Source organism: Erpetoichthys calabaricus, chromosome 7, assembly GCF_900747795.2.
Source record: "Erpetoichthys calabaricus chromosome 7, fErpCal1.3, whole genome shotgun sequence".
Taxonomy (NCBI): Eukaryota; Metazoa; Chordata; class Cladistia; order Polypteriformes; family Polypteridae; genus Erpetoichthys; species Erpetoichthys calabaricus.
In genome coordinates, this window is record NC_041400.2 from 63063027 (window position 1) to 63088393 (window position 25367).

Here is a 25367-nt window from a genome sequence, read left to right on the forward strand (position 1 = left end):
TTAGATTGAGTTATAAGGGTAATTGTGCAGTCATTTGTCTGCAGATTTCAAGGTAGGATATAAGATGGCTGTTTCATCATGAATGATCCATTGACTTTCACTACATGGGACACCATGGTTTGGTTACATTACAGAAAAAAACTTATTGTACCTGGAAATGCTCTTTTATAAGTATATTGATTTAAAGAGCACAGACAAAAGACTACTATTGTTTTGGAGAAATATGTTAGAATTACTGACATTCATTATGTTTTCCACAAATGAATAAATGCTAAGCATGTGGATGTAATACAAAACCTAAAGAATCAAGACTTTGGTCCAATACATTAAATTGGTTTTGAGATGCTTTAATGGTGTGTCTTCAGGATACCTTTCCTTGACATGAGCTAGATTCCTAAGGACAATAATTAATAACTTTCTGTGATTACCTTCACCATAAGTCACAGAATGTCTTTCCTTATGGGAAATGTACCTTCTAGGACAGGGGTGGGCAAACTATGGTCCGCGGGTACAGAATTGCCCAAATCAAATCATATCATAATTATGACTGCATTCATTTGACCTTGTCCTGTAATGCCTGGCGTTCCACCAGGTGGCACATTAGGCGCATTGATACACTGACTTGATTTAGCAGAGCCCAGGCTACTCCCTGTTATTACTCTGCTACTGCTCTGAACCCATCTGTAACAATGAGTGGGCAAAAGAAAAGTCGACAGTGAGTGCTGAGTGTTAATAAGGAATGGACAACTAAATACTTTTTCACTGAAGTCCAGTCAAAGGCTGTATGTCTTATTTTCCAAGAAACCGTTGCGGTTTTAAAGGAATACAACATCAGCCGTCACTTTTCCACCAAGCATGCTAATTACGCTAACAACCAGTCAACGCAAGAACGGACGGCTACTGCTCAGAGGTTGGCAGCTAGTTTGCAGGTTCAGCAAAACACCTTTATCCGACAAACTGCCATCCAAGAATCAAGCACGAAGGCAAGTTATGTGCTGGCATTCAAATTAGCAAAGACCAGCAAGCCTTTCTCCGAAGGGGAGACAGCAGGTATCTTGTGTCCTGAGAGCAAGAACAAATTTGAAAAAGTTAGCTTATCACACAGGACAGTGACTGGCCGTGTTGAGCTAATTGACGAAGACTTAGCTAGCAAGCTAAACAAAAAAGCGGAGTCATTTACATTATATTCTTTGGCACTGGACGAAAGTAATGACATAAAGGACACCGCTCAGCTTTTAATTTTTATCAGAGGGATTAATGACAATTTTGAGATAACGGAGGAGTTTTTGGCCATGGAATCCCTAAAGGGAAAAACATGGGTAGAGGACTTGTATGACAGCGTGTCGGGAGACATCAAAAGGCACAAGCTACCTTGGAGTACGCTCGCCAATGTTACCACAGATGGATCAAATCTGACTGGAAACAAACGTCGGGTTGCTCAAAAGAATCCAGGGGCCTCATGTATAACGCCGTGTGTAGAACTCATACTATAACATGGCGTAAGCACAAAAGCGGGAATGTGCGTATGCACAAAAAATCCAGATGCAGGAATCTGTACGTATGCAAACTTTCATGTTCTTCCACTACATAAATCCCGATCAGCGTGAAAAGTAACGCACGTGCATGCGCCTTCTGTCCAGCCCCAACTCCTCCCAGAATTATGCCTCTTTGAATATGCAAATCGATACAAATAGCCTTCTGTGAAAAGACAATGGGAAAAGCACGGGGGGAAATATAAGAATTTCAGCGAATACTAAGTGGAGGCAAAGGAAAAACATACTATTTGTTGGTTTAAACAGTGGTATAATCAACAAAAGAAAGTTGATCGAGTGACAAAGTGTCGGAGAAACTCGAAAGCTCAAGTTCACAAAGTCGCACGGTGCCTGAAATAAAAAAGAAATCACATATCAAAGTCGTCGTGAAAAGGCGACTCGTAGCGGACCGTCTGAGTGTCATATGAAAGCTTATTAGGGTACAGACCAAAAAAAATAGGCACACAGTGGGGAAAAAGCACGAAATGTCAACTTTAATCTCGAAATTTCCACTTTAATCACGTAGTTCATTTTGTCATTAAAGTAGAACATCATAAACTTTATCTTAAAATCGTTTATTTTACTAGTTTCTCAAATCCCATCATAACTAAAGTTGCACATTAAATGCTTTATTCTGTGTTTGATCTTCTATGTGCTCTATGTATGTGAATCACTACGTGCTTCCGTTCGACGAGACACAGAATCCATTACATTCGTGATATTACAGCTCTCTGAATAATTAAAATACTGAGATGTATACGCGATATCATTTTAATGATGATATGAGTTAAAGCATGTTATTAAACATGGGAACAGGGTGGCGCACTGATTGTTCATGTCTCACGCAAAAGGCTTGCTGCGCCATGCGCGACCTTCGATGAAATAATTTATTACAGAAGTACTGTCTCTTTCAAACGTACTAACCTCCAATTCCTGTCCTTACTTTTCTTTCTCCAAATACCCAATCACCACACTATCAGCTCTGTAATAGACGTAAAGCCATCTGTAAGCTTAGAACGCCGATTCTTCAAAACGTTTAAGGAACACTGAAATATCTTTGTAGTACATGTTTAATTATTCTCTCCGTCTATCCTTCCAGTGTTGCGTCAGCACCAGCAATAATACAGCGCAAGGCAGGAGCTATCTGTGAACTAGCTAGCGCTGCGGCACCGTGTCCTCACATGTTTAATTATTAACAATACAGATTATTTAAATGAAGTTAAAGTTTTATCTGTATACTATAAGCAACATATTTAGCTGCATTTCATCTTAAAAATGATATCGTCATCATACGCGCTTTATAAAGTTGCGCAGGTTGTTATAACTGTAGTGCAAGTTTACAGTGAGGTAATTGTACTTATAAGTACTAACAGTTCTACCAGGAGCACTTGATGGACTGATTGAGTGCGTTTATAGTTCTTGGGATGAAACTGTTTCTGAAACGCGATGTCCATACAGGAAAGGCTCAGAAGCATTTGCTTGATGCTGTATACCGATAATTCAATTTCCGATCAGCTGCTGCTGTGACTCCCCACTCAGATACAGTGATATAAATACTCCGAGTGGTGCAGTGAGAGTAATATGGAAAAAGATGATCCGCTGTGGCAACCCGTAACGGGAGTAGCTGAAAGAAGAAGATGATGCAGTGAGAGTAACAACGCTAAAGCAGTTATGGTATTTGGAATACTATGGCTATTCCCTGGACCATTATATTGCTGCAGGTTAATTACAATCAGATGCATTACACTAATAAACAATATGCAGTTAATTTCAGTGTATTTATAAAGCCGCATCAGGAATGTGGGTCTAAGAAAGAAAGGGTAACCACACAGGAACAGTAGCACTGCTTTGACGCTGGGTGCCGCCAGTCTGCAAAACCGAGCAAAGAAATTGCGTACGCCAGGGTATGAGGTACCGTGGAAATATGCGTGGCTTTACGCCAAGTTTAGGTTTTATACATCGCGATTTGAGCATGGAAACGTTCGTACGCAACATTTCTGTGCGTACGCACCGTTTATACATGAGGCTCCTGGAGAGGCTGAAGGAGGACAACCCTGAGCAAGAGGTAATTTTCTTACACTTGCCTAATCCACCAGGAAGCACTGTGTAAATCTGTATTGCAGCTTGACTACGTAGTGAAGCCAGTTGTAAAACTTAACTTTATTCAAGCGAGGGGAGTTCAGCATCGTCAGTTTGTTAAGTTTCTTGAAGAAATTGACGAAGATCACCAGGACTTGCTTTACCACTCCAATGTCCACTGGTTAAGTTTGGGGAAAATATGTCAACGAGTGTGGGAGCTCAAACAGGAGATTATCTCATTTTTGGAGCTACTTGAGAAAGCTGAAGATTTTCCTGAGCTGAGTGACACAGATTGGCTTTGAGATTTAGTTTTTGCTGTGGACATACTGACACACATGAATGAGCTGAACATGAAGCTACAAGGGAAAGACCAGTTTGTGCATGAAATGTACACAAACGTCAGAGCCTTCAAAACCAAGCTAGCTTCATTCTCAAAGCAAATGTCAAACAACTCATTCGCTCATTTCCCCACACTAGCTATGCTGAAAGAAGCCCCTAGACTTGTGAAAAAATACAGGAAATCACTAGACGACCGTCATGGAGAATTCTGCATTCGGTCCTCTGATTTTGGAAAAATTTACAAGTCACTTCAGCTGGTGTCATGTCCCTTCACACAAGACCCTGAAATGGCGCCACAGAAGTTGCAGTTGGAACTGATTGATCTCCAATGTGACACTGACTTAAAGGAGAAGTTCAACTCTCTTAAACTAGATGAGTTTTATGCTTCATTAAGCCTGCCAAATTTCCAAAAAATCCAGAAGATGGCACAGAGGATGCTGGTGTTGTTTGGCTCTACGTATGTATGTGAACAGACTTTTAGTGCGATGAACACCAACAAAGCACCCCACAGATGCCAGTTGAGTGATGAACACCTCAGAACTGTTCTGAGAATTGCCACAACAAAACTAACACCAGACTTCGATGCACTGGAAAAAAAGGGTGATCAACAACACTGTTCCCACTAAAAGTGAATGTAAATATTAACACTGTAATGCCTTTTTTATGTTTATGTTTGATATGTATGCATCTAGTGCTGGCCCGACTCGTCTGTCAAATTTTAAAAGCCAATGTGGCCCTTGAGCCAAATGGTTTGCCCACCTCTGTTCTATGATGACAATTCCCCTGTCTCTACAGCAGGTGCAATAATCCAGGGGTTAGTGGATCATATCCTTCTTACTCAACGTATCTTACTTGTATTGAGGATATATGAAACTTTTGTTTTGTACCATTTTCCTCATTTATTAATAAACAATAATTAGATCGTTTTTTTCCAGTAATTTTGCTACATTCCAAATGCAAAATTGTAGACATCTTTAGATTTTAACACACACTGGAGGTACCCTCATTTGGGCTATGTTCAACAAATGGGTTTATTACCATTTTGACCATTCTGTGTATATTATAATTATTGTCTTCTAAAATCAATAATCATACCATTAATTTTTTAAGCCATCTTACTCCTGAGCAGGGTTGCAGGGGCTGGAGCCTATCCCAGCAATCATAGGCCACAACCAATGAAGAATCCCTGGACAGGGCACCACTCCATCACATGGTGAACATACACGCGCGCACACACAGATTAGGAACAATTTAGCATTGCCAATCCACTTGCATGTCTTTGGATTGTGGGAGGAAACCCACCTAGACACACTGAGAAAATACAAACTGCACAAGGGGACTGCCTGGGACCTAAACCCTGGTCTCCTTACTGCAATGCAGCAGCAGTACCACTGTGCCACCATGCTGTTATCATTAATTATCCATCCATCCATCCATTTTCCAACCCGCTGAATCTGAACACAGGATCACGGGGGTCTGCAGGAGCCAATCCCAGCCAACACAGGGCACAAGGCAGGAACCAATCCCGGGCAGGGTGCCAACCCACCGCAGGACACACACAAACACACCCACACACCAAGCACACACTAGGGACAATTTAGAATTGCCAATCCACCTAACCTGCAAGTCTTTGGACTGTGGGAGGAAACTGGAGCACCTGGAGAAAACCCATGCAGACACGGGGAGAACATGCAAACTCCACGAAGTGAACCCAGGTCTCCTAACTGCGAGGCAGCAGCGCTACCACTGTGCCACTGTGCCGCCATCATCATTAATTATGTATTCTTTAATATGTAGATTTTTTTACAAGAAATGATTTTAATAACTGATAATCTTAAAGTCTTAAAAAAGTACATTATAGGGCTTCATATATGAAATCTACATTTAAAAAATACTAAATGTTTATTAATGTCAATTTTGTAACTTATTTTTTTATATCTATGCCTAAGATAAAATCTAGCTAAAGCTTAGGTATTACAAAAACAAGCATTTATACCATAATACATTACTTCACAAGTTTTCTTCTTAACTTTATTAATTTCCATATAATATTCATCCTTTTTGGATATTACCTGTTTGCATAAGTCTGTTACGATGGCTCTGTATTTTATGTAGTGTAAAACAAGAAGCAGACAAGCAAAAAGGTTTGGGCACATCTATGATGCCGTATAGCGTAAATGCAAAAAAAGAGCAATCTTTTTACAAAGTCTGACTTAGAACTTATTCAAAGATGGCCAAACTGCTGGTCATATGGATTTCAAGCAGAAAGGGGCATGTCCAGTAAGGTGGAAAACGGAAGTGATATTAGAGGTGGAATGGTCATCAATCTTTCATTAGGGTGGAAGAGAGAAAGCATTAGAACATAGCACCAACCCTTGGTTCAGCAGGTAACTACCATCAGCAGAGCCATTAAGCTGTCTCCCAAGCACACGAGTGACAGTAGGCTGTAAATTGTATGTGCTTCAAGCGACTCAGTAGTTCAAATTCTAATACTTGGAGTATTCAGTGGAGTGTAATGAATTCCAGAGGTATTAGAGTAACTGTACATGACTACCCCAGAACATTAAAAAAAATTTGAGTAACCACAAAAAAATGGAAATGGTCCAAAATGAAACAAATTCATTACACTATTCCAGTTTTTTTTGTTTTTTTTTTGCATTTAGAGCAGTGAAACAAGTTGCTAAGGTTCACACCATGCCACTGAGACAGAGACTGAACTAATAGTCTTGTGCTTTTACATCCAAAGCCTTAGCTACTAATCTATGCTCCCTGGTACCCCATTACTTTAGGTGCTGTGGGGCTTTAGCCCTACTTAAATTTTAGGGTTTACACATGCTGGCAATTCATTCCATGCCCAAGCACATTTGTCAGCATGTAACCCCGCAAAGTCTAGTTCATTTGACTGATGCAATCGATTCATGCCGGGCCAACAATGACATGCCCTGGCCCGCTTGGAAGAGCACATTTCAGTACCATTTGGGAACAATAAGATTGCTAAACATACCCAAGCACATAAAACAGACATGATGTCAATGATGCGACAAGTCAGATAGTGCAATTCTAATTTCATCCAATATCTTTTGAGTTAAAATCAGGTTTTTATTCTCACCTTACACATAAATGTGAATTGTAGTTGGCAAGAAAAGCAGCAAATTCCTCCCTTAACATCATTTGTCACCATAAAAATCTTCTTGGATGTGCAGCATGATTAACAACAAAACACTGCATTTCAAACTCAATAAATCAGGGTAGAGCGTTATCCTTCCCTACATGACTAAAAAACAACCACAAAATAAGTAAAATCATTTTGACATGCATGCTGTCATACTGTGTTTGGATGTTGTTTTGGCTTTACACGAAGTCGCATGGTCATGACAAAAGCATTCCCGGGCCAAGAATGTTAAACACAGTGTGAAAATGAGCCTAGTGTGAATACACCCTTAAATGTAGGAATAGATTGCCTCGTTTTTCCCTCTGGCAAAGAAATACAGTAAAAAGCTTCAACAAATTTTATTAGCATTAAAACCTTTCACTGCATTTTCAGTTTCAGGTAAAACTGAAAAAAATGCTTATAACAAAACAGTCTCCGACCTGTTTAATCCAATTTAGGGTCAAAGGAGAAACTATATTGTGGTGGGCTGGTGCCCTGCCCGGAGTTTGTTTCCTGCCTTGCGCCCTGTGTTGGCTGGGATTGGCTCCAGCAGACCCCCGTGACCCTGTAGTTAGGATATAGCGGGTTGGATAATGGATGGATGGATAGATAGAGAAACTGTAGCCTACCCTGGCAGCAATGGCACATGGCCAGAACCAACTTTTGATTCAAGTCCCTTACAGATCACATCGATGTGCACGCTGACACTCATTCATACCCAGCCAATGTAAAGTCACCAATTAATCTAACACTCATATTTTTGGGATGGTGTAGAGAAAAACCTACACAAACAAGAAAAGAGCATACAAGCTACACACAGTCAGGGCCAAGGGTGAGATTCAAATTCAGGACAGTTGTGAGGTAGCAGTGGTAACTACAGCTTCATTGGTCAACACTTCTCTAATTTGAAGGAATCAAAAATTTTGAAATAGCAGAATGAACCAAATAGGATTAGCAAAACTTTAAACATGCAGATAATACAGTGCATCCGGAAAGTATTCACAGCGCATCACTTTTTCCACATTTTGTTATGTTACAGCCTTATTCCAAAATGGATTAAATTCATTTTTTTCCTCAGAATTCTACACACAACACCCCATAATGACAACGTGAAAAAAGTTTACTTGAGGTTTTTGCAAATTTATTAAAAATAAAAAAATTGAGACAGTACATGTACATAAGTATTCACAGCCTTTGCCATGAAGCTCAAAATTGAGCTCAGGTGCATCCTGTTTCCCCTGATCATCCTTGAGATGTTTCTGCAGCTTAATTGGGGTCCACCTGTGGTAAATTCAGTTGGTTGGACATGATTTGGAAAGGTACACACCTGTCTATATAAGGTCCCACAGTTGACAGTTCATGTCAGAGCACAAACCAAGCATGAAGTCAAAGGAATTGTCTGTAGACCTCCGAGACAGGATTGTCTCAAGGCACAAATCTGGGGAAGGTTACAGAAAAATTTCTGCTGCTTTGAAGGTCCCAATGAGCACAGTGGCCTCCATCATCCGGAAGTGGAAGAAGTTTGAAACCACCAGGACTCTTCCTAGAGCTGGCCGGCCATCTAAACTGAGCAATCGGGGGAGAACGGCCTTAGTCAGGGAGGTGACCAAGAACCCGATGGTCACTCTGTCAGAGCTCCAGAGGTCCTCTGTGGAGAGAGGAGAACCTTCCAGAAGGACAACCATCTCTGCAGCAATCCACCAATCAGGCCTGTATGGTAGAGTGGCCAGACGGAAACCACTCCTTAGTAAAAGGCACATGGCAGCCCGCCTGGAGTTTGCCAAAAGGCACCTGAAGGACTCTCAGACCATGAGAAAGAAAATTCTTTGGTCTGATGAGACAAAGATTGAACTCTTTGGTGTGAATGCCAGGCGTCACGTTTGGAGGAAACCTGGCACCGCTCATCACCGTGCCAATACCATCCCTACAGTGAAGCATGGTGGTGGCAGCATCATGCTGTGGGGATGTTTTTCAGCGGCAGGGACTGGGAGACTAGTCAGGATAAAGGGAAAGATGACTGCAGCAATGTACAGAGACATCCTGGATGAAAACCTGCTCCAGAGCGCTCTTCACCTCAGACTGGGGCGATGGTTCATCTTTCAGCAGGACAACAACCCTAAGCACACAGCCAAGATATCAAAGGAGTGGCTTCAGGACAACTCTGTGAATGTCCTTGAGTGGACCAGCCAGAGCCCAGACTTGAATCTGATTGAACATCTCTGGAGAGATCTTAAAATGGCTGTGCACCGATGCTTCCCATCCAACCTGATGGAGCTTGAGAGGTGCTGCAAAGAGGAATGGGCGAAACTGGCCAAGGATAGGTGTGCCAAGCTTGTGGCATCATAGTCAACAAGACTTGAGGCTGGAATTGGTGCCAAAGGTGCATCGACAAAGTATTGAGCAAAGGCTGTGAATACTTATGTACATGTGATTTCTCATTTTTTTTTATTTTTAATAAATTTGCAAAAACCTCAAGTAAACTTTTTTCACGTTGTCATTATGGGGTGTTGTGTGTAGAATTCTGAGGAAAAAATGAATTTAATCCATTTTGGAATAAGGCTGTAACATAACAAAATGTGGAAAAAGTGATGCGCTGTGAATACTTTCCGGATGCACTGTATATAACACAACGGAAGCAAGCACAGGGCATAAGCATACTGTAGTTCTGACAGTTAATACAATTATCACAGAGATATAAATAACTGATTTTTTTAAATAAACAACCAAAATATTGTTTACAGATTAACTTGAGCTTCAGGATTTGCTGGCAGCATTTCTGTAATTCCTCTTTTGAGACAAAAGAAGGAAACTGAATATTCCTGTCACATCTTCTAATGCCACACAGCAATCATGTACTTCTTCAGGCTAAAAACCGCTGCTAGAGCAGCACTAAACAGAGCTGCAAACTCAGAGCGTACCAGGTGTGCCTCTGAGTCTTTTCTGCTGGCAGGTTAATAAAATTTGGTAGTTTCTAATGATTAACATTTTTTTGCTATCATGATATTTCACTTATTTCAAATTAAGACATAAAATATTAATAAAGTCAAAGTACAGTTGCATTTCTGTTTTTCTATAGAATAGAAGTAAACATTTGCTATTTTTTATTTCTTTGGTAATGCTTATTATGTGTATTCTACTTCTACTTCATTCTACTTTTTAATATACAGTAAACTTTCTAAGACAAAAAATATAGTTGTTTGAACTTTAATTAAACGGGAGACAGTGGAAATTGTAGAGCACTACAAATATCGAGGGACAATCATTAATAACAGGCTAAACTTTGATCTTAATATAGAACACAAATTTGTAAGAAGGGGCAGACATGGCTTTTCTTCCTTAAGAAATTCAATAGTTTTAAAGTGGACAAAAACATAATGGTATTGCTAAAAAGCTAGTAGTAAACTTATTGGTTCGCAGCAGTATTACAAACAGGTTTGAAAGAAGGCCAACTCAGTTCTGACAGACAGGAGCCACCCTCTTTTCTCCAAGTTTCAGCTGTTGCCATCAGGTTACAGATTTAGATTTCTGAAGGTAAAAAGCAAAAGATTTAAGAACTGCTTTATTCATAGAGCTATAGGCATTTTGAATTCTTAAATGCTAAATTTTGGATTTGGATTTTGTGTAATATTCATCTTTGTGTAAATCTTGAGCACGTGTACTTATGATAGCACTAGTCTTCCGTTGTTGTGTTTTGGCTTATTTCCTTGTATCTTTGTAACAGTGTCTCATGTTTTTCTACTTTCCTGCTACAAACAAATTTCTCTGTGGGATAATGAGGTCTACCTACCCTAACCTAACCTATACATTTATCTCATACTGTATCTAGCTATACTGTCGTGTTCACAAAGGCAGAAATATAGTGCCTTGCTGTTCATAAAATGCTTTACCAGTTGTACTTGAACTCCTCAGGGATTCAGTCATGAAGAGGAAATGCAGGCCAACTCCAAAGTATTAATTTTTTTTTAATAAAATGAATGATATGAAATCATACATAGCAGTTTTGGCTGAATCTCTGTAGCATTATTTTCGTGTGCCTTTTATTAGTGAAATATTATTCTTCAGTCTTCTTTAAAATAGCATATATTTAAATCTTTGTAGTGTTTAGTGCCAACATTAGCATACCTTTATATAATGTCTCACTGTAACTGCTCTTCAAGGCAGAAATTTTCTTTTGTACTTTTAAAAAGATAGATAGATAGATAGATAGATAGATAGATAGATAGATAGATAGATAGATAGATAGATAGATAGATAGATAGATAGATAGATAGATAGATAGATAGATAGATAGATAGATATTCATTACCAGAGGTAAATTTGGCATTATAAAGAAGCTCAATCAATAAACGAATATTACATTATAACAAACAACCACCACTTTCTCAAATACACATCAGAATGACTAAAAGGATAGAAAACTAAAATGAAAGAAAACAGAGAAGAGAATAAAGAGCAATCACAGTCGCAGTGAGGCATTATAAAAGTGTTGTAGTTTTGTAGAAATTCTGGTGTGTATTTGAGGAGGGGTAATTGTTGCTTGTTATATTATTTGTTGGTTTATTGATTGAGCTTCTGTGAAAAGCTAACTTTCTTTTTTAGGATGAAAAAAATTCTGTGTATCTACCTATATTCTCTAGTTCACTAGGAAAATGATAACAAGATAACTTCAATATCAACAATACTTAGGGATACAAATTATTAATTGCTTTATTTAAAAATATAATAAAATGCCTTTTCTAGAACATGCACTTACTGTATGTAATTTTTAAAGTACAAACAATTTACATATTACTGTAACACCTCAATCTACATTGAGTACATTTAACTGCACTGTGTCATTCTTAATTAAACATTTTCATACACTGCCATTTACAGTACATTAATGTCAAACAAAATCACCTCACATATTCCCATAGGAGTTTTGCATTCATCGTGTTAATAGATTCCTGGTAATTCTAAGTAGACTTTCATTATACCTTAGCCTACCTTTTTTAATTACTAGGCATTGTCAGATATGCTTTATGCATATGGGCCCAAGGTTTTTTATTTGGCAACACAATCTATGCTGCATGGGACTTGACAGCATTTGGATGACTGTTTAATTCTGGGTTAGGCTATATTCTATATTTAGATTGCATTTTCACCCCAAGTTGTGTGTTTTTCTTTTCTAGCACATTCTAAAAACATGCTGTTAGGTTGACTGATAATTAAAATTGCCCTGGTGTAAAGTAATGGTTGATCTGTGTTAGCTGATAATTACACCAAAGCTATTTTAATTAACAGTTGCTGTCTTATTGTGCGTGATTGCGATCTGTCCCATTCATGCTCAAGCTGTAGTTTTTATATGGGGTCTCACTTAAGTACATTTAATCAAAGAAGTTTGCCTTTAATCGAAACAGATTCTGAACTGAATTCATGGGTGTGTAACATTATTCTAAGACAACTAACAAATCAAGCCTCACTTGATAATCTGTATTCTTCCTCTTTTATTTGACTAATCCTTTCGGTTAGACTACAAATAGTGCTTAGGGTTACACTTATCAATGTTTATGTTTCCCTTCCAGGAAGTCATTTATAATCTTTCTTGACTTAAACACTGCTTAGGACTAATTAATTAGTGCCAGTTCAAGTTTCTGTTGATATATATACATGTTTATTAAAAAAGCAGGAGTCAAATTGATGGTTATTACCCTTTTTCAAGGAAAAGTATTTTACTTGGTTAGCATTCAGTTAATTCATTTTTAACATATTCCAAAATTAATTTCAATATCTAGTCTACTATTAGACACACTAATTCACATTTTACACACATAAACATTTTCATTCCTTTTTCATTTTTGACAAAGTTATATGTGGAAAAATCCTTTTAATAGTGCACAGTAATAAACAAAGATTCATTTGCATTAGTATATATATACTTCCAACAGTATAATAATAATAAGAGGGTGGCACAGTAGGTAGGAATGTTGCATCACAGCTCCAGGAAACTGGGCTTGCATTCCAGCCTGGTCACTGTCAGTGTGGAGCTTACATATTCCCCAACTGTCTTTGTGGGGTCTTCTCGAGGTATTCCCAGTTTTCCAACCACATTCAAAAAGTGTGCAAGTTAACTGGCAACTTTATATTACCTCAGTGTGAATGAGTGTGTTCAGTGATGGATTAAAAACACATTCAGTGTTCAGTCAGAAGACACTCTGCTCACCATCATGAACTGGCCAAAACATCTTTGTTAATAAATGGATGGATGAAGGTTTTTTTCTTGACTTTTCTTATATCTCTTCTCAATCAAGGCAATGTTGGTGTGGAAGAGCAAAAAGAACTATTATGATTTCTCTTTTGCAATCTTATTTTCTGTATGATATTTTTACTTAAATTTAGTTGTTGTCCTTGCCACTTGCAAAAGCAACACTTTAAAAAGCTTCTCACATGCAAAATGACACTTAGGTGATGTTAAAATTTGTACTAATACAATGTAAACATAACATAAAATGCTCAAACCTGCTTTATTTAATTTATTATTATAAAATATACGGGAGGAAAAAAGTACATGTTTCTTCTCTTTATGAATTTTATTTTTAATTGATATTGCATCCCTTCATGGCCAAAACAGAAAATATTTTTGGAACAAGATATCATTTCATCCAAGAACATCCATCTAGTTTTGTCATCTCAGAGGCTCTAGCAACCTGTATTTTCAATCACTTGATGACACTAATCTACAAAGAAAAACAGAAAACTACAAGGTACAAATCAGGTCTGCTCCAAAAAACTCAAAGTGTGCTCACACAAGTCACATTCTGAGAATTGGAAACACAATGGCATTCAGATCCACATAGTTATGTGTTCCAATTCAAGTATTGGTTACCATCTGTATTTTTGATGTTACTACATCAGGCATTGTAAAATCACATCAATCCTATCTTTAGTGGTTTTCCTTTTCAAAGTATGGAAATGCTGCAAGGTCAAACTATAGTCCTGACTTGGAAAAAACACAGTAATCAGTCATTATGTTGTTGTAAATTTTTGTACTTTTCCAGATTCTTTTTTTGTGGTGTCTACCATATTCAACTATTTGCTCAGGTCTGTTCAAAGGATTTATTCCATTGTTTGTAATATTTAAATTCAAGCTTAACACCTAGCTCTCCACTCTTAATTCCTAAGATTAATGATTTAAAATGAAGAATCTATAACACAACAAAGCAGGGTTCATATTTAATTGATTGTTCTTTTTTTCACAACATTATTCTGTGTTTTTTTTGTTAACACATTTTTTAAGTTCCTCCAACCTTCTGCCAATGCTATAAATGCTGTTTCATAAAATAATCATTACCCTTAATTCCAAACAAAGTAAACCTCAGAATATGAATCGTCATAAGTCAAATCCAAAACACACCAAGATACATGTATAAAAGTGTGTGTCACTACAGTTAAGACTAAATCCTGTAATTATTTATTTAATTTTAAACAGTTGCCTTCACTGTTTTTATGTGATTCTTGTTTCCTTAACCAGCTACCAATTAACAATGAGATGCAAATGACAAAGATCCAGAAGGTCACCATTTAACTTGATCCCCACCACTGTATGTTCATAATGGTGCAACTGTTTTAATATAATGCTTGGAAAGAAATGTACTGACAATTACTAATATACTCTGAGCCACAAACCACTTGGATAATATTCTTGGAAAAGAAAACTTTACAATAGAACAATGACCTGATGTGGTATGATGAAATCACTTACAGTCCATGGAATTTAACAGCAAGGATTATCTTTTAATAAAAAAAATTGGCCTGCAACAAACATCTTTTAGCCACTGTGGCTTTGTAGAAATATAATATTCACATATCTATATGCATGTATTTTGGTGTTAATTTTATGTTTTTTTTCATGCAGTTGGTTTTTCTTGTTTATGCGTTGCATTAGTTTTGATCACATAACCATACCCATTGCAACTTTACATGTTGCTTATAAATAGGGCAACAATTGCACTTTTAAAGTTGTCCCTCAGCAAAAGCATCAACTTCTTTATTAGACCTTCAAATCTAAGTAGGCCCTAGCATCACGTTTTGATTTTCTGGTTTTGAATATCAATCCTTGTTTGACTTTGCCTCTCATTTTGTTTTTCACTCTCAGGTTTTGGTTGCTTGTTATCATTCTGTCTCCTGGCTTTCAACCGATGCGTTTCCCTTTTGACCTTGTCTGTTTATCTCTTTGTCATTTTGTAGTTCACAATATTTCTTGACCATTGTGTATATGCCCAAGAAGAAGTCAACTTAAGGAAATTTATCAATATGAAGTTTGCAAGGCCTTCTGATATCTGTATTGCTTTCCCTTCCGCATCCCCAAAGCCACCTGTGTTTGTTTAACTGTCAATTTTTGGGTGCAGATTTGTGTATAGTTGATTTTCAGCTTTCACGTCATGCCAACTGAATAGGTTCCTGTTATCCAGCATTAGAAGAAGACATTTTGAGAATAAAGTTTTATGTTATAACACAAATTACTTTAAAAATGAAAGGCATGCTATTCATAATCAATTCTATAATAATTAGACATTACACACACTCTAAAAACCTGTTTACATTGTTAAAGTTGATAATTAAAAATATATATTAACTGGACTAATACAGACACTGATGTGGAAATGTTTTAAAGAGCGTATTAACAGTATATCACTACAGCTATCCTTTTTTTCCCCCAATTACATGCCCAATAACACATTTTTCAACATTAGCAACATGCTATTTGATATATGAAATGAAGACAAATGATAAATTGTGTACCAGAAAAAACAGTACTTGTAGTCATGAACAAATCAAGTTAATGGATGGCAAAGTCAACAAAATGCTACCTACCTGACCATTCTAGATTCAGTAGATTCAAAGCATAATGACTTTACAAATAATCGTTACACAATCAAAAATGTTAATTTTCCATTTTTCTCACTTTTATTTTGCCCTGAAATATCATCCATCCATCCATCCATTTTCCAACCCACTGAATCCGAACACAGGGTCACGGGGGTCTGTTGGAGCCAATCCCAGCCAACACAGGGCACAAGGCAGGAACCAATCCAGGGCAGGGTGCCAACCCACCGCAGCCTGAAATATCAGTGAGATACAATTATCAATATATTTATTACCAGAGATTGAAGTATGCTCCACTCTGCCTCAAAGTGAACATTAATGACTTAATTCATGTAGGTCTAGTATTAAAAATATCATTGAACATTTTTGGGAACATTTGCATAAGGTAAAGAGAAAAAATGTTACAATTGAAAGATAAAAATGGGTGCGGAAATAGTTTGAATCACAGAAATCTAAGCAGTTCATTAGACAAACTTTCTGTTGGTACAATATCGAATATAGTTTAGGAGCTGTAAAGTAAATCAACAAATCATGGATCAAATGACACATTTCTGAAAGCCTTGTTAAAATGTGCCATTTATATTTTATTTAAAAACCTGACTTCACATAGAACAATATTTTGAAACAATACAATTTTTAAATTTGTGCCCTGTTTTAGTTGTATTTAGAATTATCAGTGTGAACAATGTGTCTGCTTAATCCTTGAGAAGTCACCAGACATAGTTTAATTATATGTTAATATTTTATTATGATCTTAAACAGTGCCTGTGTTAGGTGCATTAAACACTTGCAGAATTCTTAAAAAGAGAAACAAAACAAAGGGTTTTCTCCTACATGTGACACAGTATATATTGACCAAAAATCAGATTAGTAGTGCTGTTTGAAGAATTATCTGCAGTACTAAATCAACCAAGGAAAGGTACACTTGTTGATTTTTGTCTGGAAATGTTTCAGTGTCACTCAGGAGCGATTATCTGTCTGTAATATGTACGACTGTCAATAGTCTCATTATTGACCACAGTTACTTTTTCAGTTAGTGGCTATTATCTGTTTACTAAACCACTTACATTCTAAAACATGCCCTGTACATTGTGATACAATGGAAATAAATTACTGTGTTGTTGTATAAGACATTGATGTGCAGTGTATGAAAATAATAAGTAAGTAAGTAGTAAATAGTAAGTTTAAAAAAATAAAGTTTACCATACACTGACCACTACTATAAAGATCTCTTAATGCATTAAAGGGACAGAAAATAGAGATAGAAGTATACATCAGGGCAGTTTTGCTGCCAAATGACTTGTTGCTTTAATCAGTTCTACTTGTAGCATTTTATTGAAAGAGATAATCATTTAACGGAACACAATAAGGTATATTCTATTTTTTTCCCATTAAAGTAAGCGAGTATATTTACAGTGTGCAGATTGCATTGACCACATCCAGGATAAGTGAGTTCCTTGCACCCAACAGTACTCCTAGAATGGGCACCAAATGTCTTTGGATTATGAAGGAATACAGGGTGGGCAGGATATGAAGGACTAGATAAAATCTGAAGGACTATATACTTAATTTTGCAAATGGTGATTGAATTTTAGGTTAGGTTTTACCCAGTGATTTTGGAATCAATCCATACACCATCTCTAAAAGCTCCCAAGTCTTTGGCAGAGGTTTTTTCATACCAACCTGTAAAGGAGAACCCCAAAACACTTTCATTAACAGACCTGCAAAAAATGGTCCTTGCAAACTGTGTTACTTTGTCAGTAAGAAGTGCCTATGATGAGTCCTCATTTACCATAACAGATGTGTTGACCTCCTGTGTTAGGCTGCAGCAAATGGTGGTGTCCAGCAATATGAAATTCTTCACTACCTCTACAACCTTTATATATTCTGTTTCTCTTCTCGGTAATCAAATGTGGCACTTGGTGCCATGGCCCACCTGCCAAGTTATTTTGCCTGCCTAAGGTAAAGTCATCCCTGATGGAGGATCACAGGAATAGTGGGGTAGAGGTGTCCTTTCATCGGATTGGCTGGCCCAGGGCAGTTCAGCTGTGGAATGGCCAAATGGGGGAGGCAGCTTGATGGCTGAGGTCTCTAGGACTCTAAACAAATCCAAATCATATTATGTGATATCATCTACTGTTAAATTCTGCTCCATACTTGTAAAATTGTTATTTTTATACTGTATTGAGGATTTGTTCTGTGTATTGTATTGTATTGACCCCCTTCTTTTTAACACCCACTGCACACCCAACCTACCTGCAAAGGGGTCTCTTTTTGAACTGCCTTTCCCAAGGTTTCTTCCATTTTTTCCTTACAAGAGTTTTTTTAGTAAGTTTTTCCTTGTCTTCTTAAAGAGTCAAGGCTGGGGGGATGTCAAGCAGCAGAGCCTGTTAAAGCCCATTGCGACACTTCTTGGGTGATTTTGGGCTATACAAAATAAATTGTATTGTATTGTATACAGGATTCTAGATGTAATTCATTTGCACTTTATAGTTTTGATTTCCACTTTAAACACTATATGGGGTTAGCATGAGTGGAAAATAAATATCTGAAAGGCATATAAAGGCACTGAGGGAATTACAGAATGGAAATAAACACCAAATGTGATGTTGTGTTTTGTTTTAAAATCTAATTGAGAAATAGCATGACACACATGACCTTGATAAAAGTGTTATAAGATTTTCAGATAAAATCTACAAAGGTTTATAAGTGCAGTTATTATTATTATTTTTTTTTTACTTTTTTCAAAATTTTGTGTTGTTTGATTAACCATATTCAAGGGAAAGTAACAAAGTGCAAAGAATTAACTGCAGAGAACATACCGCTTTTCCAATAAAAGTCCTTTTGTTACTGACTGTGGAAAAATATTGATAGAAATAGCACTGATGACAAAGAAAATAAAATTTAATTTAATTAGTGTTTACCTGTACAAACAGAAGAATTCATACCTCACTGTATTCTAGGAAGCTAAATCTACATTATAAATACATTAACCTTTATATATTTAAAATTCAAAGTCTGTCTGTCTGTTTGTCTGCTTTTCACGAGAGAACTACTTAACTGATTTCAATCTTTTTTTTTTCTATTATTTGCTTCATCATTCCGGTTGATTTTGCGACTTCTCTCATTGCGCTATGTATCATAGTTCACTTGCGGTACTGATTTATTTGTGCGAATCTGAGAGACACACAGTGGGCTGATGGGGGTTGGGTTAGGGGGCGGGGCCCTCCTCACTCACATGCCAGCCTCGGGGCGTTCCTTATCTCCACTTAACTAGCGAACAAGAGAACTACTTAACAGATTTAGATCGGGTTTTTTTCTATAATTTACTCAAACATTCCGGTTGATTTTGTGACTTCTTTCATCGCGCTAAGAATTATAGTTCGCTTGCAGGAGCGATATATTTGCAGTAATCTGAGACAGAAGCTGCAGGCTGAGGGGAGGGGGAAGCCGGGTAGGGCCCTCCTCACTGTCCTGTTTCACTACTACGCAGGCGGAGCCACAGAGGACGGCTAGTTTCGCATATGAAACAGTTAACTTATAATAAGCATATATAACTGCCTTATAATATTGATGATGCTCAATATTTCTTACAGGTTCTTTTAAATTTCCTTTAAAAATATATTGAGTTTTAATAATTTGTGACAATTTAGAGAAAAGCACAATTTTGGTGAAGTCCATATGGAATCATTTTTTTTTTATTTTCTTTATTTTGCCTTATACAATTTCTCGCATTAGGAATTTGTTAGTTTTCACATACCCCTTGGGGTCAGAGCGCAGGGTCAGCCATTATACAGTGCCCCTGGAGCAATTGAAGGTTAAGGACCTTGTTCAAGTGCCCAGCAGAGTAGGATCTCTAATGGCAGTGACAGGGATTCGAACCGGCAACCTTTGGGATACCAGCACATATCCTTAGCCTCAAAGCCACCACTCTGAAATAATAATATTAATAATAATAATAATAATATGTGGCAAAGTAACATAGCAACTTAGCGCTGTTGTTTTAAAATCTCCAAGGACCAAAGATTAAATCATTTTTGTGAACCTCTAAGGAACTTAAAGTTCTTCTGATTATTTTTGCTGAAGACACTTGTTGGCTTACTCTTTACCATAAAGGGTGAACTTTTCTGGTCTAAAAATGTCCTATAAATGAAGGATTTTTGGGTCTAGAAGACCAAAAATAGGGCAGAACCCCAAAAAGCACAAAATCTTGCATAACTAAACATCAAGACAAGTCAAACAATATATCATATGTGGGATTTTCTCCCACCGGTGAGTCCAGGATCTACCACACCAAAAAAAAATTAACAAAAAAAAAAAGAAACTGAGGTAATTTCAAAGCAAACATAAAATTCATATATTAATTTTAAAGTTTAATGTGGTAAGCAAACTATACTATACTTTATAGAGTTAAAAAAGTAGCAGAATTTGGATGTATGTTGATTTCTAAGTGCTTTTCATTTGTTTATTGTACACTTGGTGTCCATTTATTTGTACTGTTATTTCTTATTTATATAGAATGACATTTTTCTTCTGTTTTTTTAAGGTGTTCCAAGGAAACTTTGACAACGATACTCACAGAAAGAATGTCATAGAGCCTCCCATTCATGCTCGGTTTGTGAGGATTCTCCCTTGGTCATGGTATGGTCGCATAACTTTGAGGGCTGAGCTTCTTGGATGCACAGAAGAGGAATGAATGGATTGGACAGCCTGAGAAACAAATCCCTAGAAAGCAAATCATTCAAATAGTTCCATAAAAACTGTGCAAAATCTGTAAAACAAACAATCACAATCCTGATGGGTTTCTCATGAACAAGTCATCATTTGTGGTAGGCATTGATCTCTCTCCAGTTTGTACAATATTATAAGCCTGCCCACTTCCGATGTCTTATTTACTTTGAACAATTATACTTCTGTTCTTTTATACTGTTCAAATTTATTTTACCTTTATTGAAAGGGAATAAATCACATTGTAGTTAAATAATGTTGCAAAAGCTGTAATGTCACTTTTCATAATTTGAATTGTCCACATAAATTAACGTGGGAGCCTTGATACCTTCTGGTCTTTAGGGTATTTTTTTTTTAATATTTCTGATTAGACCAAGAATGTAACATAGGCATTATCTGCACTTATTATGAAAATGTCACTAATGTTTAACTAACAAACACATAAGCCGAGTTGCAGTGTTTCATTACTGTTTTCTATTTTCTTGTGTTACATTTATATTAATATGTACTGACAGTGATTCCATTTATCCTGAATGTTTTTTCAAAAAAGAAAAATCCAACAATAAAGAGTTAAAAATCCTTATTTGCTCTAGGCCCATATTCATTGAATATCCATTAAACAATAGCCATTTTTTCAGTAAAACAAATAAATACATCACAAGGAATGTTATTTCTACAGTATTTACAGACAGATCTGATTGAAATGAATGGAACTCTAATAAAGAACTCAAAACTGGTATTTTTACAGAGTTCTTTATTTTTTCAAAAGAAAAAAAAAATCCTTTTGCTGTTATCCAACCATTCAAATTTAAGAAAAAATGCTCATGAGTTCCTAAACAACCCAAATAGAAGTATATCTTGAGATCAACTGTGCTGTTCCAAAACTTTTTTCTTTTTTCAAAAAATGTGTGACAAAAAGCATGATTGCATGCTGCTGTTCAACTATTATTGTTGAACAAAGAAATACATTTTCAAGATATAGCAGCACGAAGAAGTTTAACATTTATACAAACTCCTTAAATTCTCCTTAAAATGTGACACTGCAGCTTATGTGTATTATATTTAGAACTATAAATGATGGGAGGCAGTGTATGATTTTGGTTTTTGCAATTTTTATTTATTCCATTTATTTTTTCTTTCTTTCCGCTTTTTGTTGTCTGTAGAAAAAAAGAGAAGTCTCCTCGTGTCTATCTTTAACAGTCTATGTTAACTTCAGCTTTTAGAGATTTCTTGATAAATTGGTCTATAACTGCTCAGGATAGATGTCAATTATTTGTATTGTATTATTTTTTACCCACAAATTATATATATATGGAGAGAGAGAAGGGGGTCAAGTACTTGATGAATACTTTTTTTTAACCTTTCTTTGCAAATGCAGTGGCACTAAAAAAAGCTGAAGTGTTAAAGATTATGATTTCTTTTTTGATGAAAGTGAAAAACTGTGTGTTTCTTTTTTAATGATATATTTCTATTGATTGGAGGTTGTAATTACAATATAATGAATATGGCTGACACACTGTATTAATTGTTTCTCCTTTTTATCAAAACTAATGTGCTTTATGGTAGTTATCAAAACCACTGTAAGCCTATAGTATTCAATACTGAAAAGTAAAAGATGCTACAGCAAAGAGCATTACCTTGAAGAACTGATGGCAAGGTATTTTGGTTTTAAGGGAACCGAGGCACACCATGAAGATCAGTAGAAGTGTTGCTGTACTATAGTACCACATAACATATTATATTTAACTGTTTTACTGCATAATAAAGCCACTAGACTGTTACTGTCTCTTGTAACCATGTTAACAGCACTCTAATTATTTTATATATTATGTGATCTCAGAATGCATTAAAATGACTTGTTCTAAAAAAGGAAAAGTCAGTCCTAAATTTATTTCTCAGATTCAGGAGTCCCCAGAGTGGTGAACAAATCACAAGATGGTTTTCATCTCTAATAGTATGTAGAATGGGTAATACTGTACACATCCTTACCATAAGCATTGCTCAACAGTCAACAAAGTACTGTACTGAATGCATTAACATCAAAAATCTGTTTTTTAGAGGTATAACACAGCAAAATCACCCATGTTAAATTAACGCTTAAAGTTTATATATGAAATTAATGTTTCTGTGTATACACTTGAAGTGCTAATTTACCACTTCTGATTTTGTTTTGTTCAAAGAAATGTGAATCACAATATACAACTGTACTAACACAAACATGCAGAATTGGAAAATAAAATCTTGACTGGTATTTGAAGAATAATTCACCGAGTGTCCTCATACAGTATGAATCATGATGTTTATGGAACAATTAGATGTTGGTGTTTCCAATAAAAAACAGCTTTGACAAAAACTTCATCTGTGTCATTTTATTGGTATGAAAATTTGGGGTGTACTTAGTATGTGTTTAATATTTATAAAACATTTGCCCTCCTATTGTTTTTATTCTCATGTAGAAGTAAATGTTTTTTGTGTAGTATTGTAATCCTCATTAGTTACTTTTGAATGGATTTTGAATAACGATGGGATTCAGTGTGTGCTCATTTTTGTTTCATCAGCATGCCCTACTTTATTTGTAATTTTTGGTAACATTTTCTTTTCTATTTGAAGTTACTTAGAAAATGCTATGATCTTCACATGCTGTATATTTTTATTAAGACATTAAGAGCTTTTGACAGCATTTTATAAAAACATCCTCTAATAATTCATTAACAAACATATAGTGCATAAAATATTAAGTTATGGATGTCATTTAATTTGTAATTTACAACAACTTTAAATAGTCAATAACAAACATCATTTAATGCCTCTTAACCACTTTACAGACCTTTTATTAGTTATAGATTTTTTTTTTAGTACTTAACCTTAAGCTGAAATTACTTGTCCATTATAAAGGTTTATTAATGAAAGATATTGTAAAGTGTTACAGCTGGTCTCCTTTTATACTTAATGATTTTATCAAACTGTACATCCTCATTAATTACAACTGTAATTACTCTATTTTTTCTGAAGGCATGGAGCGATCTCTATACAACATTAATCAACTAGTTTGCACTGGTTTGATATTCATGAGACTGAAGAATAAAGCAAATAAATGGCTAGCTGGTAAGATCATAATAAACTGAAGGCCACACCTCATACCTCACTTATGCTAAAGCCATATTTTAATGACTTATGCTTTGTCCATTACAGAGTTGTGAGGAGATAGAACCTTTTTTTAGAAAAATTGCACAATTTAGGATTTAGTGGCCTGAGTAATCTAACATTTATGTCTTAGGAGGAAAGCAGCATTCTGGGGGGAAAAAATAATGTAAACTTGACATGACCAGGCAAGATATTCAGCATGAGTACTTGGCCCTGTAAGGCAGCAGCACTAATTTGTTTATCATTGTTCTGCCCAAACTATATTATGTATAATTTTTAATTATTACATTAATATAGATTCATAGTTGTATATTAATGCAAAAATAATATCATAATTAACTGAATGTATTCCCCATTATGTTAAAATTTAATTTAACATATCTTCATGGTGTCTTAACTGTGAAACACATTAAATGTGTACTGTTTTTACAGAAATCATGAAATATAACAATAAAATAAATTTAAAAAATAAAGTCTGTAATTAACACAAGTATGCTGTATAAGAAATTTAGGGCTCAATTGACACATTATTGCGCAACCCAACACCCCATTGCACTTTATTGCAGGCATTTAATCTATTTGTATGAAAACTCAGTAAGTGCAAATCAATGAAAACAGTCCTGAAGTTACAAAGCGCAGCCTAATGTTGAATGCATTGTGGCGACAGCCTGAAAGCTATTGGTTTAGTTTTGGCCTTTGCAGCACTTGTGTATCCAGGTCCAACCATTTTAATATGCCCATGGTCTTATTGCAGTGTAAAAGAATAATAAAGAATTTTAGCTTCATACTTGTAATAAACACTATAATAGAAGACTGCCTATTGGGTTAATCTACTGTTTGCATCACAGGATGCAAAATATATACAATGCCTATAAAATGTATAAAAAGTATTCAACCCCTTGGAAGTTTTAACATTTTATTATTATGCAACTTTAAATAACAGTAGATTTAATTTTTTTTTTGCAATGATCAACAGAAAAAGACTCTCAATCATATAATCAATGTCTAATTGAAAACAGAGGCAAAATGTTCTAAATTAATTACAAATTTAAAACACAAAATAATTGATAGCTTAATTATTCAACCCCTTTAAAGTAACGTTTAGTAACTGCAACTTTGATGGCAATGGCAGCCTTTGAGTTGGTGTTGACAGCTTTGTATATCTGGACTCTGAAAATGTTTACCCATTCTTCTTTGAAAAACAGCTTAAGCTCTGTCAGGCTGCAGGCGGATTGCCAGTAACCAGCCACAAATTCTTGGTTAAATTGACATTTGGGCCCTTTATTTATCAGTCATCTCAGAATTACTCCTAAAACTTTCTCTAAAAGTCTGACTAGGGTAAGAATTTGTCCTACCTCAGAGTAGGACATGACAAGTAGTTACAAAGCACCCTACACTTTCTCCCATCAAGGAGTATGTGGCCACATTTGAGAATGAATAACATCATGATTTTGCGGCACACCAAGCCGTCATGTTTTATAGTTTTCTGATGCTCTGGCTTCACAACAAAGATATTGTTATTAGTAATA

General features: G+C 36.0%; 1 protein-coding gene across 6 annotated transcripts in view; it reads left to right on the forward strand.

Annotated features, from left to right (window-relative positions):
* Positions 1–23047, forward strand: part of LOC114654277 (EGF-like repeat and discoidin I-like domain-containing protein 3) — a 981185-nt gene extending 958138 nt beyond the window's left edge. For all 6 annotated transcript variants that reach the window (XM_051929619.1, XM_028804714.2, XM_028804715.2 and 3 more), the window contains one exon: positions 20513–23047. In XM_051929619.1, the coding sequence (XP_051785579.1) occupies positions 20513–20662 (150 nt within the window). In that variant the 3' untranslated portion in view covers positions 20663–23047. The remainder of the gene's footprint in view (positions 1–20512) is intronic.
* Positions 23048–25367: the final 2320 nt, after the last annotated feature.